Source organism: Solanum pennellii, chromosome 11, assembly GCF_001406875.1.
Source record: "Solanum pennellii chromosome 11, SPENNV200".
In the NCBI taxonomy this organism is placed as follows: Eukaryota; Viridiplantae; Streptophyta; class Magnoliopsida; order Solanales; family Solanaceae; genus Solanum; species Solanum pennellii.
The window spans coordinates 4,534,224-4,552,808 of NC_028647.1; the positions used below are offsets into that span (position 1 = coordinate 4,534,224).

At 32.2% G+C, this 18,585-nt stretch overlaps 2 protein-coding genes across 5 annotated transcripts in view; both read left to right on the top strand.

Annotated features, from left to right (window-relative positions):
* Nucleotides 1–227: 227 nt before the first annotated feature.
* On the top strand, nt 228–11,453 carry LOC107002847 (kinesin light chain 3). Of its 4 annotated transcripts, XM_015201032.2 has the most exons (19): nt 228–462; nt 1,588–1,671; nt 2,326–2,495; nt 2,601–2,705; nt 3,272–3,372; nt 4,196–4,274; nt 5,225–5,236; nt 5,329–5,394; nt 6,216–6,284; nt 6,375–6,431; nt 7,371–7,448; nt 7,646–7,743; nt 7,832–7,877; nt 7,985–8,100; nt 9,465–9,573; nt 10,063–10,125; nt 10,231–10,296; nt 10,884–11,096; nt 11,170–11,453. In XM_015201032.2, exons 1-18 carry the CDS (start codon nt 348–350, stop codon nt 11,082–11,084), a joined length of 1,635 nt encoding a protein of 544 aa, XP_015056518.1. In that variant the 5' UTR covers nt 228–347; the 3' UTR covers nt 11,085–11,096; nt 11,170–11,453. The 4 variants fall into 4 exon arrangements, with proteins under 4 accessions (XP_015056518.1, XP_015056517.1, XP_015056519.1 ...); XM_015201031.2 differs by having other exon boundaries at nt 231–462; nt 10,884–11,427; XM_015201033.2 differs by having other exon boundaries at nt 296–462; nt 1,588–1,691; nt 10,884–11,427.
* A 7,005-nt stretch (nt 11,454–18,458) lies between these two features.
* The window catches only part of LOC107003034 (putative pentatricopeptide repeat-containing protein At1g09680), a 4,658-nt gene continuing 4,531 nt past the window's right edge, over nt 18,459–18,585 (top strand). The window contains exon 1 of the mRNA XM_027913191.1: nt 18,459–18,575. Coding sequence (XP_027768992.1) covers nt 18,484–18,575 — 92 coding nt within the window. The 5' untranslated portion in view covers nt 18,459–18,483. The remainder of the gene's footprint in view (nt 18,576–18,585) is intronic.

An 18,585-nucleotide genomic window follows, 5' to 3' on the forward strand; every position in this document is an offset into this window, starting at 1 on the left:
AAATCTTATCAATTTTCTTTTGATTAAAAAATGATATGCTATTATATTATTATGATAAAAGATAAAAAATAATTTTACTATGTACGATTAACTTATTACCTGACTAGTTTTGACCCGATATGATCCAAATAAATTTAGATCAAATTAGATCTTAATCCGTTTAATGTCTTGACTGAGTTACTCAAATTTGATTCAACCCGTCTAAATTTGATCCGATCCGCCCAATTGTGAACCTTGGTTTAGGGTTTACTTTACTAAATTGAATTTAGAAAATATTATTAAACCCAAGAAAAAAGATCATTCATCTTTCTATAATTTTTCTAAAATTGAACTGTTCGATTACTCGAATGATGTTTCTCAGACAAGCTTCTGCTAGTTTAATTAAAAGATTCCGAATTTCCCCTAAATCTCTTGCTGCTACGCCACTTCACAGAAGTTCCCCAGTTTTGCTACCTAATGCTGGTAATTTTTTTGAATTTTTTTTTTTATGTATTTTGAGTTCTTTGCGATGCTCTATAAGGATAAAGAATCGATTTTTATGCCAATTGTGCTGTTTTTATTTTATTTTTTTGAGGTACTGTATATAGTAATGCTGGTAAATTTTGAATTTCATGTATTCAGAGTTCTTTATGAAGAACCCATTTTCTGTTAATGAAAATAAAGTAGAATTTTTTTCATGTTGAACTTTGTTAAATAATCAAGATTTGTATTTGGGATAATTATGCAGCTTTTTGAGCTACAATATTCAGTTATGCTGGTAAATATTGAATTTTATGTATTGTGAGATCTTTCCAATGAACCAAAAGGATAAAGAATCGATTTTATTGCTAATTATGCAGTTTCTTTGAGCTACTGTATGTAGTATTGCTGGTAAATTTTGAACTTCTATTTATTCTGAGTTCTTTATAAAGAACCCATTTTCTTTTAATGAGGATAAAGTAGATTTATTTCATGTTTAATGATCAAGATTTGTATCTGGACTTTTATGCAGCTTTTTGCGCTACTGTATACAGTGATGCTGTTAAGTTTTGAATTTTATGTATTGTGAGCTCTTTGCAATGAGCGCACTTTTTAGTCATCAGGATAAAAAAATGTTTTTTTTTGTTCATATGAAATCATGTTCAATGATCAAGATTTGCATTTGGGCTAATTATGCAAATTTTTGAGCTATGGTATTCAATGATGCTATGTGCTATTTTGTATTTCTATCATTTTGATAATCAGCTGACAATTTTATAAAGAACGCTTTTTCTGTTCCTCAGAATTAAAGAGTTGATTTTTTTCTCTTCATATTAAGTTATGTTTGATGATCAAGATTTGCATCTGAGATAATTATGCAGCTTTTTGAGCTATAGTACTCAATGCCATGTGCTATTTTGTATTTCCAGTATTTGGTTAATGAAGAACCCACTTTCTATTCATCAGAATTAAGAGTTGATCTTTTGTTCATATTAAATTGTGTTGAATGATCAAGATTCACATCTGGAACAATTATGCAGCCATTTGAGATTTAGTGTACGATGATGCTAAGTGCTATTGTGTATTTCCATCATTTTTTCATCAGCCGACATTTTCATTTCTTGGCAGGACAATGTAGATTTTCCAGTGAGCTTGGTTCTGGAGGGTACTTTTCAGACTCATTTCGATGGATTTTTCTGTTTGGACCAGCTGGTATTCACTACTCTTATGGGGTAATCCATTTGTTTGTTGATGTCGGATGCTTATATTTATCTAGTAGCATATTAATATTTTCTAAACAACAAATGTCCAGCTATCCGAAACAGAATTCTTTTAGCAAGAAGGACCTCCACCTGTAATCATGTATGGTCATTCAATGTAGCAGAGATAATATTGTTGTGCGGTCCTATTGATCTTTGAATGTTTCTTCAGTTAAACACAATAAAGTGTATGCTTCAACATGTTAGCGAGATTCATTTTTTGTTTGCAATTTTTTTGACTCCAGGAGAAAAATATTCTGTTGTATAAGGAAGCATCTTTCTCTAGATGTCATCATTTGAAGAGAAAGTGATAATTTTCATAAGATATAGCTATATATGTTCTGACATCATGATGTTGTATCTGGTTTTATCTCCACTCTATGCTTCTCATTTTTCCTACAAGTTCAGAGCTGTGTGAGTGCAGTTCTTATTTAAAAGAAAGAACGTTCTTGGCACACCATACATTTGCATGTAGTGTTTTCAGTGCTTTCATGTCATATCTCTTTCAAATTGTAGTTTTTTTCTGGAGATTTTGTTATTGAAGCCATGAATGTGAATTTCCATCAAAACTATTTGGTAAAACATTAACCGTATTTTCCTGTTGTAGCCGTAATCCTTGGAGTAAATGTCAGTCCTGCCTTGGCAGAAGAGGTTTCTGATGGAATTGATGTCGAAATCAGTGGCTTGCGCAAAATTGAGGATGGGTCTGTAGTATCTAATATACACACATCCAAATGGAGAGTTTTTACAGACAGTGGAAGGGATTTCTTTTTACAGGCATGCAAGCCTCCTTTGTTATCACTGATACTTTGGTATTCATGTTTACAATTCAATTTGGTATTCATACTGTCTGAACTTGCAGTAGTATTTCTATTCAACCAGGGAAAACTTAAGAAAGCTGAAAAACTGTTCCTGGCTGCATTGCAAGAAGCTAAAGAAGGTTTCGGAGATAGGGATCCACATGTTGCATCTGCTTACAACAATCTGGTAGGTCCACTATTAGATGCCTTTTGTCCTTCAGGCACTCGATAAAATCTTCTTCAGGCTATTAATAAAAGAATTTTACCTTATAAAAAAATAAATAATCTTATGCCTATAACGATATTTTTCAAAATTAATTCTAATGCAATGGCTGCCATGTATTTTTAAATCACCAAGTAGTGGTCATTTGGGAAGTGAGTCTTCAAGGTGCATTTCGTATGTTAGTTGTTTGGCGGGTGATTGTTTAAATTTGTACATGCCAAGGAAGTCAATGAATAATGCGTCACTTCACAGAATTTGGTTCTTGGAGATGTGCTGATTCTCAGTTCTTATTAAGACTCCAATTTTAAGATTGTATTGCATGAAGAAGGTTGAATCTTGATGAATCCAATACCAATGTAGTAGTCACATGTGTACAAAATGTCCCTTACTTTGTCTAATACAAATATGTCACATGAAACAGGATAGAGTGAGTACACGTAATTTTAAGTAACAGTTTTGCATGAAACTCATTTTTCGCTTGACTGGTTAGTCTATTTTTGGAAGGTTATCGGCTATGTTTTTTGTGACAGGCAGAGCTATATAGAGTGAAAAAGGCATTTGATAAAGCAGAACCTATGTACTTGGAAGCAATCAAAATACTCGAGGAATCATTTGGACAAGAAGATGTACGGTATGTATTGAAAGGACTTTTAGTAAAGCAGCCTATGTTTACTATATATTAGTATTATAGTTACACCTGGTTGTAGGGCATTCATATGTGTGCCATTTGATTACATGCTTTTCAATTGGTCCTTAATTATATGGGGTCAAATTTTGAGCAGTATAGCAGTTTATATATGAACTTTGCTACTCTTATACTGCCCAAAGTGAGTCACCTATGTTGAAGCTTGACACTTAAGCTTGAGTCATTGAAAAGCATAGAAGAAACATGGTGAATCGTCAACGTTTGCAAGCAGGTCATCTATTAGCAGATCTGATAACTTCCATGGTTTTCTATGAGAAAGAATTGCTGCACGCTAGTCTTCAGTTCTTTTATATTCAAACAATGAACTAAGCCTCAATCCCGAGGTTGTTGGGTCAATTATATGAATTTTCTGTGCAATTATGCTCATTAAAGTCCATTTAGCTCCAATACTATTTTTTGTCTTTTTAGACAAATAAGGAGTTCTTGATATTTCCACTTATTGCATAGACACTTGTTTAACTAAAATCACAATTAGTTGATATCGTCTATATGGATCCCATACCCTCATTGTGTTGTCTTCTTAGTTATGTCCAAATTGATTCCGAGTGTTTTTACGTCTTTGAAAACAGCGTTTCTCTGTGTGGTTTATCTCTTCTCATTGTGTTAGAAGTTATATCATAGTAAGTCTCCAAGGCTACAATCTTATTATAGAGTGATCATTACTGTGCCAGTCCATCTATCTGCATCTTCGTTAGTTGCTTGAAAGTTGATTATCACTTTCCTTTATATGCTTGATTTTGTGTCGTAGAGTTGCGGCAGCCCTTCACAATCTAGGTCAATTCTATCTTATGCAAAGAAAACTGGAACAAGCTCGTGGTGTCTATGAGGTAAGTGGGCAAACATTTTCAGAGTCTTAATTTTCTTTCTCCATTTTTATTCATAAAATTTTATGACATTACAGAAATGTTCATGACATCGTTATATTGTTTATTAAGCTGATGTATATCTCCTTGTGGTTTATTATCCATGGCCACTAGATAGGTTTGCTTAGAAGTTCTGGATGTTATGTGCTTGGATGGCATAATATATTAGTGTTTCCATCTCAAACATATGTTTGTATTATTCATTAAAGGACTTGAATTGGATCCAAGCTAAATTTTCTTTTTTGGAGTCACATTGGTGTATATGGATGTCTTTGCTATACCACCTTCTTGCCATGATATCCCGTGTGCATGATTTTGCTTTTTAAGAGCTTATATTCTGTGACTTTAAACTTATGTATTAGCATTGGAAACAGTTCTACTCTTAAGTTAAATGCTTCTAATGCTGACTTGAGCATGGAGTGCTAGTTTCATTGAAGTTGAAAATTAATAAACCTTATCAAAGTATACTTAAGTTGCGCATACCTGTATTGCATATTGCATGTTTTGTTTGACGCGATACACATATCAAGTTAAAATTTGAAAATTTGGACTGCAATATGAAGGGAACATGTTGGGGCCAATTAGTTACTTTTTGGTTTTTTCATAATCAATATAAGAGAGAGGTTTATTGAGAAGTGCAAGAGTAGGGGTTATGCAACTTTCTGCAAAGCATATGATTGAACCTTCCTTTTCAGTTCAGTGGATATGACTTGGGATAGAACAATATATTCTTTTGGATGGTTGGAGTGATAAAATTTTGCCTTCACCAGTCTGTCACTTGATATGCTGAGGAATGATAGTCGTTTTTAGTATTAGTATAACTTTTATTTAACAATTGGCTTTTTAAAAATTTTTTTTTTACTGATACTGATACTGTTTTCTTTTCTTTTTCATCCATATTATTAACATGGCAGCGTGCTTTAAAGGTATGTTGTCATTACCAGGACTTGCAATGTATTTTCTTCAGTTGTTGCTATTAAAATTTCTAAATATCGATCTTTCACCATTGACCTTGTAGATAAAGAGGCGTGTCTTAGGGGAGGCTCATCTAGACTATGCTGATACCATGTATCATCTGGGAACAGTAAGGCCACAGTTTCCTTTCCACTTCATCTTCACATAGTTCTGATGGTCTGCATAAAAGTTTACTTCCTGATGCACCCTAACTGTGGGGCACAACAGGCCAACACTTTTATATTGGTTACAAACAGCTTATAACCAGTCTAAAATGGAGTTCCACCCAAAGTGATGGAGAACAGGATAACACTTAACTCCAAGTAAACAAGTCAAATACCAGATATAGAGCTACCCTGAAGCTAAAAAACAATTACCCAGAGGGACACACCATTTGTTCATGGACTTTGTTACTTCACTATCTTTCTCTGTATCTCTTGTTAGGATATGGGTTTATTCCAAAATGGATGGAGTAATGCCTTTAGCCAAGCTGGCATGTCAAACTCTGAAGCAATAGATCTCCTTCACAGCTTCTGCCTCTTATGCAAGATCTCTAATCAATCCTTTTCTTCCCCTACAACTACGTGCATTTCATTTGTTAAAGTCTTGTTTTACCTTTAATTTCTTGTTCTAGTTAAAATATAATGTTGCACCTAAATCTTTTGGCTTGTGCATAGTACATTCAATGTTTGGTTCTTTTCCTGTGTATATGATTTATGTCTCCTCTCTTTCACTTGATCCTTTTTGGTCACCCTAGTTATTCAATAGTTAGCATCTACATTTATACGCTGGCTAGTTTGAAAACGTAGACAGAAGTAAATTTTGATATGATAATTCATATAATTTCCAGTTACTCTCCCAAAATTTGAAACCACTTCTGCTGATGGGCAGTCTTTTCTTGTGTAGTCTGTCATTATTTTGACTGACAAGAGAGTCCCACTCCGTTTCCAGGTGCTGTCTCTTCAGGGTAAATACAAGGATTCAGAGGCTCTGATTCGCGATTCTATTCGGATTTTGGAGGTTCCCAAATTTGATTCACATATTGATTGTGGGTTTTCTGTAATAAGATGATCAGTGTATCTGTTCTTACAAATTTGTTTACCATTGTAGGATGGCGGTCAAGGTGAATCAATGATATGTACCAAGAGGATGCAACAGCTAGCTCAGGTTGTGCTTCCATATTTTTTTTTTGCTTTTGCACCAAGGTTATGCAAATGTTGCTTGTGCATACAGTGAAAACCATTGAGGTTACTCTCGCTGGGTACATTTGATCTAGCTTAAATTAGTCCCAGACGAAGGGACAGAGCACTATTTCTTTTGTCAATTCTGTATGATTTGAGACTTTAACTTTTGTGGTGGACAAGTAAAGATACTACAGAAGATTGATTAAATGTTGCTATCTGAATATGTCCTCCTAACAGCTATGCTTGTAATTATTCTGAAAATTTTTTTTCAAGCGTAGAAAGAGCAAGATGACCTGGTAACTTAAGCTAGATATGTTCCTTCTGTTTCTTAATAATGCAAGTAACTCTGTCAAACTTAGCCAGGATACATTCCAATTTTTTGCGTAGATAACTGATTTGCTAGCCTGTATAGTTTCAATACTTAAGTAGTAGTTCTTGCGTAGATAACTGATTTGCTAGCCTGTATAGTTTCAATACTTAAGTAGTAGTTCTGATCTCTGCAATATGAGGAAGTGTTTGATCATATAAGGAATGCCATCTGAACCATGACTATTCTTCATGTATTTTGTTAGTAATTCAACAATTTGCTTCTTAGTGGATCAAAGGAGAAAGCATGTGACTTGTACACTAAGGAAGTTTCTTGAAATGAAAGTTGTCATTCTCTACATTAGGGTAAAGGCATTGCAAATGACTTTTTTTCTATAATTGGGGTTCCTATTCTACTTCTTTTTATTTTACGGAGGTTGTCAATCGCTCCTTTTTCATCCTTTCCTCATCTTGTACCAGCCTTAATATTCTGAAAATATTGAGCTACTGCTCAATTCAAAATGTGTGTGTAACTGTAACAGATCTGCCTGCTTTTGTCGGTCAGAAAAGGCTGAATTACTTGGTAAAGTTGGCTTACATCTACTCTCATGTATAGATATACATCACAACTCACCGGATCGAAGAGGCTGAGAATGTTCTGAGGAAGATCCTGCATATTATGGAATTAGCAAAGGTATACTAACACCCTTTTTATTTTATTCTTCTGGAATCTTTCATTGTTCCAATCTGTTATGGAATTGCTTATCTGAAGTTACGCGTCCAGTTTGTATTATCCGTTTCTGGAGTGCTGAGATCTTCATTGTATTCCTAGATCTTGTCGCTCTATATCCATACTCATTTTTCTCATATGTTGTTACTCATATCTTACAGGGTTGGAATTCTCCAGAGACTGTAATTGCAGCTGAACGCCTGGCCTTGACCCTTCAGTCGCTTGGAAAATTGAAAGAAGCTCAAGAGCTTTTTAAGAGGTGAATCTTCTACCCCAATTAATTAGTGAGTAGGGTGGAGGCTTTTAAGATTCTGATCTAGCATGACATGATATAATTTTTGGAGTAGGTGTCTTGATGCCCGAAGAGCTTTACTCCCTGAAAACCACATTCAGGTTTCCCCTCTAAATCCTCAACATCATACTAGCAATTCAAGACGATTATACTATCGGTTGATTTTACTACTATGAATTCTGTGTAATTTCCCTTATTTCCTTCATAGATAGCTGCAAATTTGCTACATCTTGCTAGAGTTAAAATGCTCGACTCCAGTAAGCTCAACAAGAGTAATGTGGCTGAGCTTGATATGGCAAAAGATCTTTTAAGCAAGTCAATAAGGTATATATTAGTCTTAACTTAGGTTTTCATCTTACATTTGTCTGCTAATATCTTTTCTTTATAATTAAAGGTATATTTGTTTTAGTCAAAGTTCAGTTTGAAATATCTCTTGATTTGTTAGTTTCCCTTGCGATTTCTCTCTTTGAGATTCATCATATTTTGTGCTTAACTTAAATAAAAGTGGAGGAATACCTGTTCTGTTGTGCGCATTATACTATCACACCAGTCTCAGAACCCAAGCAAAATTGACTAGCTTACATTGACCGTGAATATACTTGCAATCCTTCTTATCTTGATTCGGAACCGAAAATATGAGCTATCTTACCCAGGTAAAGTTGCATGACCACTATATATTTTTGATAAGATAATAATTGTAGATATGTAGGTATACACGTATATATAAGAAGACAATAATTGTAGATATGTAGGTATACACGTATATATAAGAAGAGAATCTACCCTAGAATATGCAAATACGGTTCTCTGAAAAGAGACACAATTATCCAAAAATTTACAAGGCACCTAAAGACTTTCCTATTAGACAAAGAATATTCCACTCTTTTAAAGACTATCTTATCGTTCTCTCTGGACTACACATGCAAGTGTCAAGAGGGCTATATCCTGTACACCACAACTTCTTTATTCCCGTTAGAAGTGTAGCTGAATGTCACATCTTTACCTTGGCTGGAGTTTGCCACTGTATGCTGATCAAATTGACACCGACAATCATAGATGGCATGCTTCCATACTATGTGAAAGTATATGCTCTATATCTTCTTCCGGTACACTTTCTGCTCCTTCTCCATGTATCATGATTCATCTGTTTGTACAATTACAAGGTGAGGTTTTGGAATTTGTCCAATCTCAGTATTGCAGGTTTCTGTTTGAACCTCAAGTCTGAAAAGAGTTCCGTGTATCAGTAGTGGATGATCTCTTATATTATTTCTCACTTTCTTCTGGCATTGTTTAGCTTGTAGGTTAATCAAATTATGGTACTTTTGACTCATTTCAACCAAGTAGAAATTACTCAAACTACATGTTACCGATATTTTATTTGATGTGTAATTGGTTGCAAGAAGTTTGACATGTTTTTCTCTGTCAAAATAAATGCTTTGCTCTATGTAGTTTACAACTGAACAAAGAATTGATTTTTTTCGGAGGAATCTTTTTTCTACTCGGGATAACATATCTTCTGTCTGATGAGTGTGATATTTATGCTATTTCATAAGTTATACCTTGCCCCACCTCGGAGCCACTAGAAGCTTCCCTTTGTAAGCGGGTTCCACAAGCTTGTGCATTATCAATATTGGTGACATCATGACAACTTTCCTTAGTCAATTGTTTTTCAAAATTGTTGATTGTAGTGTGGCTCGGGGAAACCTGGTGCATTCTGTGAGAGAGGAAGGAAATAAACAGTCTTATAAAGAATCTGTGACAACAGGAAGGAGCAGGCAATCAGCACTGATTATCCTGGTCAGTCCCATTATTGATTGTTTATGAAGGGAAACAGCCAGTTAGATGTTATTTTCTGCTAACTTCTGTTATTTGAGCAATCCTACCAATATTTATTTAAGATGTTAAAACTTTTAGATCCTTTTATTGCTTTTCTTTCTGTGAAGTAGAGGCATATATAAATATATAGTACTCCTTTATTTGGATACAATAACATACAGCTATAGTTTAAACTAGCGGCCAAAGACGCCAACGTCTTGTTTGGTCCATGTCTTGTATTAAGCAGGTTTTAGCAAATTATATCTTCCAATCTCTCAAAATTCTTCTAATTTCTTACATTTTCTACTTCAAGGCTGCCCAAGTTAATGTACAGACATATATGGGAGAATGTGTTCATCTTTTTGGCCTTTGTACTGTAGCTTAACTGACTGATGACTAGCGACCTTTTTAAAAAATTTATTTTCTTAAACTATGCTATTTAAATTAGCTTTATTGTGGATTTTCCTGCAGTTGCAGTCACTTGATGCTCTTTCATTGTTGGAGATGAAAAGGCTGGAGCTTGAAGATTCAAAGGTTAGATTATATCGTGTTCTCTTTCATTAACAATCCTATCTGTTTCTCTTGGATATTTCAACGTTGAAACATGATGAAACTGATTTTTGACTGCACCTTCTACAGAAACAGGACCCTTATAACTCTGAAGCTGAGAGTGCTCTTCGTGGATGCATTTCTGCATACAAGGAGGTATGAGAGGTTTAGTTTTATCAGTAAGTTTGCAATTGTTATTTAGAATTATGGGTGCTTTAGCCAGGTTTCCAATTAGTTGAATGGTCGTATTTGACTTTGTTTTATGATATTGTGGCTTGACTGATTATTACCTTTTATTCTTAGTTCTTGCTAGCCGCACCACATGAGAAAATAGAATACACCAAATAGGAAGTCCCAAGGATTCGTCGAGTAACTTCTGTTTCTATCTTTCTGGATATATTTTCCTTGGATGGAGTCACAATTTTCTTTGAACGATGAATGTTATGCTTCTCAATTACGTCATGTTATGATAGGAAAAACGGTAGGGAGTGCTTTACCCCCCTAAAGTAGGATTTCCTGGTGTTAATCTAGACTAGTTGGGCAACAAAGCGGGTACTAGACACCGAGTGGTAAACCAGTGTTGTGAACACACTGTCTGCTGCGACTCACGTCATGTTATGATGTTAGGCTTTTTTTTTTCAACTTCTGTCTAACACACTTGTCTGCTGCGACTCAAACATTTGCCTATGTATATGATGTATATTCATTCATATAGTTTTAGTTATTATTTGTTGTTTGTGCAGTTTGTAAATGACAAGTCATTATGTGATGCTCCTGGAGTAAAAGCTGAATACCTCTTGTGCTTGAAACATCTAGTTGATCTGTTACGTGATAACAGAAAAACGAGCAAAGATCGATCCAGCAATGCTGCTTTACAAGAGTTGAAAGATGAAATTAAACGCGTTGAAGTTGAACTTTCGAAGAAAGGAGGGCGTAGAAGTTAGCTACTCAATGGCGTAAGTCCATATCAATCAAGTACAGAGATAAATGCTTCAACTCTGTAAAGACATTGATGCCATTTTGTAATAGTTGTAGGAGGAAGGAAGTAAAACGAAAAATCGGACAAAGAAAAAAGGGAAGATTGCGTAGCCTCGGTCTGAAAAAAAGTTGAGGTCGGTTATATGAATCTTCATTTCCTCGGTTTTACTGTATCTTATATGTTTTAATAAAAAAGTGTCATTTCAAACCGAGTGAGTGACTATTTTCAAAAGAATATCTTCTTGTTTATTCAGCATTATATTATTAGAACCTTGCCTTTTTGCTACTTGTAATAAGGTGTAACATGTACATGAGTCCACAATCTTTTTTAGTAATTCTCGGGTTCGAGTTCTGAGAATGAATTTTACTAGAGACCAAGGGCGAAGCCACCTTCACCGAAAGGGGTTCGAATGATTTCCCTCGGTGGAAAATTACATTATTTATACATGGTTAAAGTAATTTTATCCCGTTGGCTACTTCATGTGCTATTTTTACAGATTTTGAATCCCCTTAGTGAAAATTCTGACTCCGTCTCTGCTAGAGACTATGAGCAACGAGTGAGTTACGGGTTCATCTGAATTCGATATCATTACCTCACAAGCTTTCATGTGAATTTCAAATTCGAACTTAAAGTTGAAATTTTGAATTAGTCTTTATTAGTACTTTTTTTTTTGATTGGGCTTTACTCGACGTGAATCTTGATTAGTATTTGTTGGTTCTTAAGTGGTGCCGTTGATTTGATTTTATTATTAATAATACATTTTATATTTGCAATTTTCTAATTAGACTAATCAAACAGCCGACAGCTAAATTATTGTTTGATTAGAATTTTGGTGACTAATTATCTATATTCTACTTAAAAACAAAATTATAATCTTTGTTGATTACTATTTATATTTGTTTTACTTAATTGCAATTGATAAAGACCTTAATTATTCTTCAAAAATAAGATAAAATTACGTGCCGTAACCAAATATAATTCCACTTTTATATTATTCTAAAGAACACTACACTTACATTTCCATCTCAATCATTTAAATAAATAATTAGATGCCTAATTAGAAGGGTCTACATAATAATACAAAATTTAATTGCATTTAATTATTCAAATTGTTTGAAATTATTTACTAAGTTCATCATTTGGACCATAGATATAATATACATTGGCTTGCCGACAACAATATCTCTAATTATAGAAAATAACATATCGCATGTAATTTCGTAAGTCGAATATAAAAAATAATATATATGCAATTTTATTTCTATCTTGTTGACACGAAAAAAATTTCACTAATTGTAAACAATAATATATTGTGTATTATCTTATAAATTATGAAGATGATATATATAGAGTCTTGTTTTTATCTTATTTACGCCACAAATATATCATTATATGATAGGACGTATTTTAAATTTAGGAGTGGAGTATTTGCATATGCAACTTGACTAGGGGACATTATATAAAAACCAGATTTATGAAAGTTTTGTTTCTTAAATAATTTATATATTTGATAATTCATCTCAAACGCGATAATGTATAAAATAAAAACTTAAAAAATATAAATTTCATTCTAAAATTCAATATTTATTTGAGAATGAAATTGAAAATTTGAAAAAAATTTACGATATTGTACATGGAAAACTACAGATCAAAGGCTAGCTATCAAAATGATAAAATTTAAGCATATATAATTCACATATCAGCTTTTTATTTAATCGATGTCCTTGTAATATAATTATAACAATCAATAAATAATCACTAATGATTATAATAGATGAATAAATATTTTTCAATCTTAAACAATATTCTCAATTGAGTTAAAATATAAAAAAAAAGTCTTGAAATTAATGATTTTTTCTTTTTAATAAATTTTACTGAATCATAAATTTAAATTAATCGACGGAAGAAAATAAAAAGCATCAAAGAGTGAGTCAAAGTAAATAAAAAATTTGTCATTATTGTGAATTTAATAACTTTTAGAAATAAATTCTTAGAATTTTTATGAAAGTGAGTGGCCCCAATATAATTAGTTTCTCACCTAAAAAAGTCATTCTAGGGCCCCAAAATGACTCAATTAAATTTAAATACTATAGTTTTTTTGGTACATTCAAATTAATTATACACATATTAATGTGTACATCATAACAATTATGACCTCTAAGGCTCTAGCTTTCCTTTAGTAACGTTTGAGATTTTTTTAATCATTTTTTAATATTTGAATAGAGTTTGATCAATTTAAATTTATATAAAATAATATTCTTTTAAAATGAAAATAAAATGCTACTTATTAAAGATAATTTTATTTTAAAATTCAAGCTCAAAATATCTCGTCGCGTATCATAAAAATATTTTTAAAAAACTATAATTAGCTAAATGAAAATCTTCATGTATTGCTTAAAGTAATTCCACTTTCAAAAGTCAAAGTAGACGTTAGATTTATTAGTTTTATCCTAAAACATTTACATGACAAAAAACTTTATGTAATATATTATTTTAGAATTTAAGCTTAGCAGACTGTTAATATTTATATTTTTTCATATTATTCAATTAAGTCGTTTTATAACAACATACTAAACTTAGCATTTCAAAACTTAAATCGTAATCTAAAGTAGAGTAAAACGTAATTTATGATACCAAATTAAGTTAAATTGATTGCTTAAATAATTTCACTCTATTAATAACCTTGACAAAGATAGGGCAAGAGTAAATAATAAGGATTAATGTTATAGACACCAACTCTACAAATATTCTTTTAATACTATTAATGAATTTTAATATATCATAAATAGCTTTATTTTATATAAATATTTTTCACACTATAAATGCACAATATTTTTGCACTCTAATTACGAAAACAACATATTTAGTATCTTACGAAAATAAAATTCGAAAAAGATGTCCACCACCTTTACCCTTAATAAGCATTTGGAAAAGCAACCAACTCCTTTTCCTATTTTTTTTAATGATGATGTTCGGACTAGTTTTTGCGTATTTTAATTAATTTCGTAGAATATTTCTTAAGTTTCACCTTCAATCAGCAACATGTACCAGATAACTCTATCTATCAAAGATAGGACAAATGAAAAGAATAACCTTGAAATATTTTTTTTTTTTATTTTCACTAAATTTTGAAATTTTAAGATTCTCTACCACTTCCTTGAGCGTACGAAAAAGCAACCAACTACTTTTCCTCATACATACAAAAAGTGTCAAACTTTTAATACTCTCATTATTTCCAAATCCAAAAGAAAATACACTCTTTTTTCTTCTTCTTCTTCTTCTTTCAAGAAAACATCATGTCATCTTCATCTTTCCACATAAAAAAATCATCAAAAGTTTGTACTAGTAATATTGATGATTTATCTCTAAAGAAATCAACAACATTGGCTAATTGGTATGAAGAATTTGAAGTACATTCAAGAAATTATAAAAAGGCTCAAGAACCATCATCAAGGTACAAATTACAAGTTATTAAAGAAGTTCAAGAATTGTCATCTTCACCTAATGTTTTTATTCCAATTGTACAATTAAATAATAATAATAATAATAATATTTCTCTTTTTGATAAATATGAGATTGATAGAATATCAAGTCAACTAGAAAAATACATAGAAAATAGTTCTAAAGTGAAAATAATTAAGAGTAGTCATGATAAAAAGTTTAAGATTTTTAAAGGGTTTTTATTGTTTAGATATTATAAAATGATGTGTGTTACAAGTTCATATGATGATGTTGTGGTGATGGAGAAAAATGTTTACAACAATTCACGGTTGCCGGAAAAGTCGCCGGCGCCGGTGGTGAAGTTCGACACTTGCCGGCCATGGAGAAAGCATGTCTAGTTTGTTACATCGTGTTGGTCAGAGATGAATTCAGGATTTTATTTTGATGTAGTTAAAGATTTTTATCGTTGAATTCATTGTATCTTTAAGCTTGCGAGTTTGGAGTATAATAGTTGTTAAATTTGTAATGTATTTCACGTACATATATATTATGTTTCACATTAAAAATATTGGATTCGATTCCGCCTTTAATGTTTGGCAACGTAAGGAAAATACACTTAAAACAAGATTTTCGTTTTCATTTTTGTTTTCATTTCCATGCCTCAAATTCAAAATATATGATTAGAGGTGAACTAATTTCATCCATTGTTCATGCTCTATTTAATTTTCATTTAGAAATTAAATTGTGACTATATTTTTATTTAAATTTTTTATTATTATTAATATTCGATAAAACTTATATTATGACTCGATTAAATTTTAAATCATGATACAAAAGTTTCCTCATAAAGACAATTTATTCTCAAAATTCAAAGTCAAACTTTTAATTAAGTTTGTGAGATTGTGAATTTAATTCCATTTTCATTTATTGCAATATATACATATGTGGTGACAAGTTGCTATTATATAACTTGAAATTTGAATAATATCTTCTGCATGGTACCATAATAAATGCTTTTGTGGGGGTCTGATCTGTCAATATTTTAAAGAAGTGGAGTCAAAGTGCTCATAAACACAACTATAAATTATAGAGAGCCAAAAAGATAGAAAATAATTTTTCATATATTTATTTCTACAAGAAGCAAGATAGCTTTTTAAATTAAGTAATAAAATTGGGAGATATCTGATTTTTCATATTTAAATTAATTAATGGATATGATTCATTATATTTAGCTTTAATCTATAAAATATTTAATGAAACATGACTATTAGGTTGAAAGAGTGAGACCAAGTGTTTCTTTTTTTCTTAAATGAAGTGTAAAAATCCATTTATAAGTATCAACATAATATTAGACCTATTAATTTATTTTCTTGAGTAATTTTATTTTTCAATAAAAACAATATTTAGTAATTAAATAAATTCTAAAAGAAGAAAATCGATTTTGAGTTAGACCGATTAAGCTATGACCAATAAATTAGCAAAAGCTTCAAAGTGATCCATTCATTTTAACCGAAGCATTAACTTCAATTGAACAAACTCAATATTTAAAAAAATTCCAATTTTTTAAACAAATTGTTCGACTATGACAAAGTTAATCCGCTCTAACTCGCGCAACTTTAGCCCAACTTGCTCATTTAACAACTTTATATTTCTTTTTTTTTTGATTGATTTGTACTTTTGCTCTTATTTTATGTGTTTTAAATTGTTCTTCCTTTCGTATTACATGAATATTTTTTTTGGATGACAAGATTATATATATTATATATAAACTAGGGAGCTACCAAGTTTTGAGGCATCTCTACCTCTACGTTGTTGCCATAGTTGGCTAGTACTGTTAAATTACCGAAACATGTTAACTTATTATTACAAGTGATCCTTAAAACTGGTTTAGTAGATATAGCCCCTCGTTGATCATCCTTGACAAGAGACACAGTATGGTCTGGAGGAGCAGATAATATAGTAGCTTGATTGGATGGTGTTAGCTTGGTACCTAGTTTTGACAAAAAGTTTGCTACCTTGTTTGCTTGTCGGAAGCTATGCCTGACCAGTGAATTTCCCAACCTTTTCACAAGCAACCTGCAAAGATTAATTTTTGTTGTATAAATAGGTTGAGAATTTTCTAATGCTTCTATTGCCTCAATGGAGTCTAACTTAATTTCAATTAAGGCTGTGTATCGGCCGATTCGGTTCGGTTTTAAAGTTTATCGGGTTGGCTTATTGGTTATCGGTTTGTAGAGATGTTAAACCGTTATAGAACCATTAAGATATTGACTTATTGGTTATTGGTTTATCAGTTTTTTATTGTTATCGGTTCCGTTATCGGTTTAACCGTTAAGATTTGACACAAAAGAAAAAACATTGAAAATCACTTAGAAACAGGTGACAAACCAAATAAACCATGCACTTGAATCCACAAGTTACATCTTGCTCAAAAGCAAACACTTTTACATTGTAGAATAATCAAGTGTTTAAGCCAACTAAAATAAAAATAGGAAATTAAACTCTAAGTCGAGGACTTTATATACAAAATGGTATAAATATAATTATTTAATTTACTATCGGGTTATTGGTTAACTCGTTAAGAACTGATAACCCGATAACAAAAAAAATCAAAACCGTTATCAAAACCACTAAACCAATAACACAATACTATAAACCAATAACTTTTTTATCGGTTCGGCTTATCGATTTTGGTTCGATTTTGAACAGTCCTAATTTCAATAGGGAAAATAGAACAATCATAAGCTAATCTTAAACCATCGAGAAGAAAAATCTATTTCAGCTGCCATGGTGTGGCTTTGGATAGTGATGTTACGGTAAAAATCTATTACACAGTTACTATTTTGATCCCTGATAACTACTCCAGTACCACCCTTATTACAAACTTTTGTAAAGGAGTCATCTGTGCTAAGTTTGAAAGATCCTACCTTGGGGGTGGGGGAAGGGGGGAGGGACCACCTAATTCTAACGAGGTAGGAGGATTGAGGATCTTGCGCCTGATGAGTATAACGTCGGTATTCCATCATTTTATTATTCACCAGGCCAGGCGATAGGGATGAGTTTTTGTTGCTGAAAATATTATTGTTGCTGTTTTTCCATAAGTTCCAAAGGGCGAAAGGGGAAAAATCCAACCAGTTGAATAGGTTGCTGAGCTTATAATTTTGCATCATAATTATATTTTACAATAATGCGTCCTTCAAGAATTTATTCTCTTTCATACATAACTTTGATTTCTGAAGATAGAGATTAAAGACCTTTCTTTTTGAAGAATAAAATTTAAATTACGATTCATTTGAAGAGCGAAATTGTAACGGCCTAATCCGCTGGTAATATTGTTCGCTTCGAGCCTAGACACACTCAACTTTAAAATGTATCACTAGTGGATAAGATCTGCTTACTACGACACTGAGGTTTGCCCACCGCAAAGCAAACAAGAGTGACATACCATTTGTGACATTCTAATCCGCAAATGATATAGTCCGCTCTGGACTTCGGCCTGCATGACTTTAAAGTGCTTAGGATCCGTTTGGATTGACTTTGGGTTTATAACTTAAAAACCAAAAGTCATAAGTTAGGACTTCTAACTTATGACACTTGGCTTATTTTTGTTATTTTGGCTATAAAATAAGTGTGTATAAACACTTTTTTAGATTTATCCAAACAATTCAAAACTGCTAAAAACTATTTTGGCTTTAAAACACCTAAAATAAGTCAATCCAAATGAACACTTACTTGTGACCAGTGGATAAAATGTCTCATGTGTTTTGTCGATGCGAGACTTGTTATCTTAAACGGTTAAACGGGATATACACAAATATTTGATTTTCTTTTAATTATTATTATTATTATTATTTTCTTAAAATTTGGTTCAGTGGTTTACTATTGTTACCCCCATTGATGAACCTCAAACAAACAATTCAGAGATGTTCACAATGACCATCTCAAGAAAAGCACTAAAAGAAACCCTTTCTCCTCCCTTACACCACCTCTCCACCACCACCACCACCACCAGCCCCCCAGGTTCA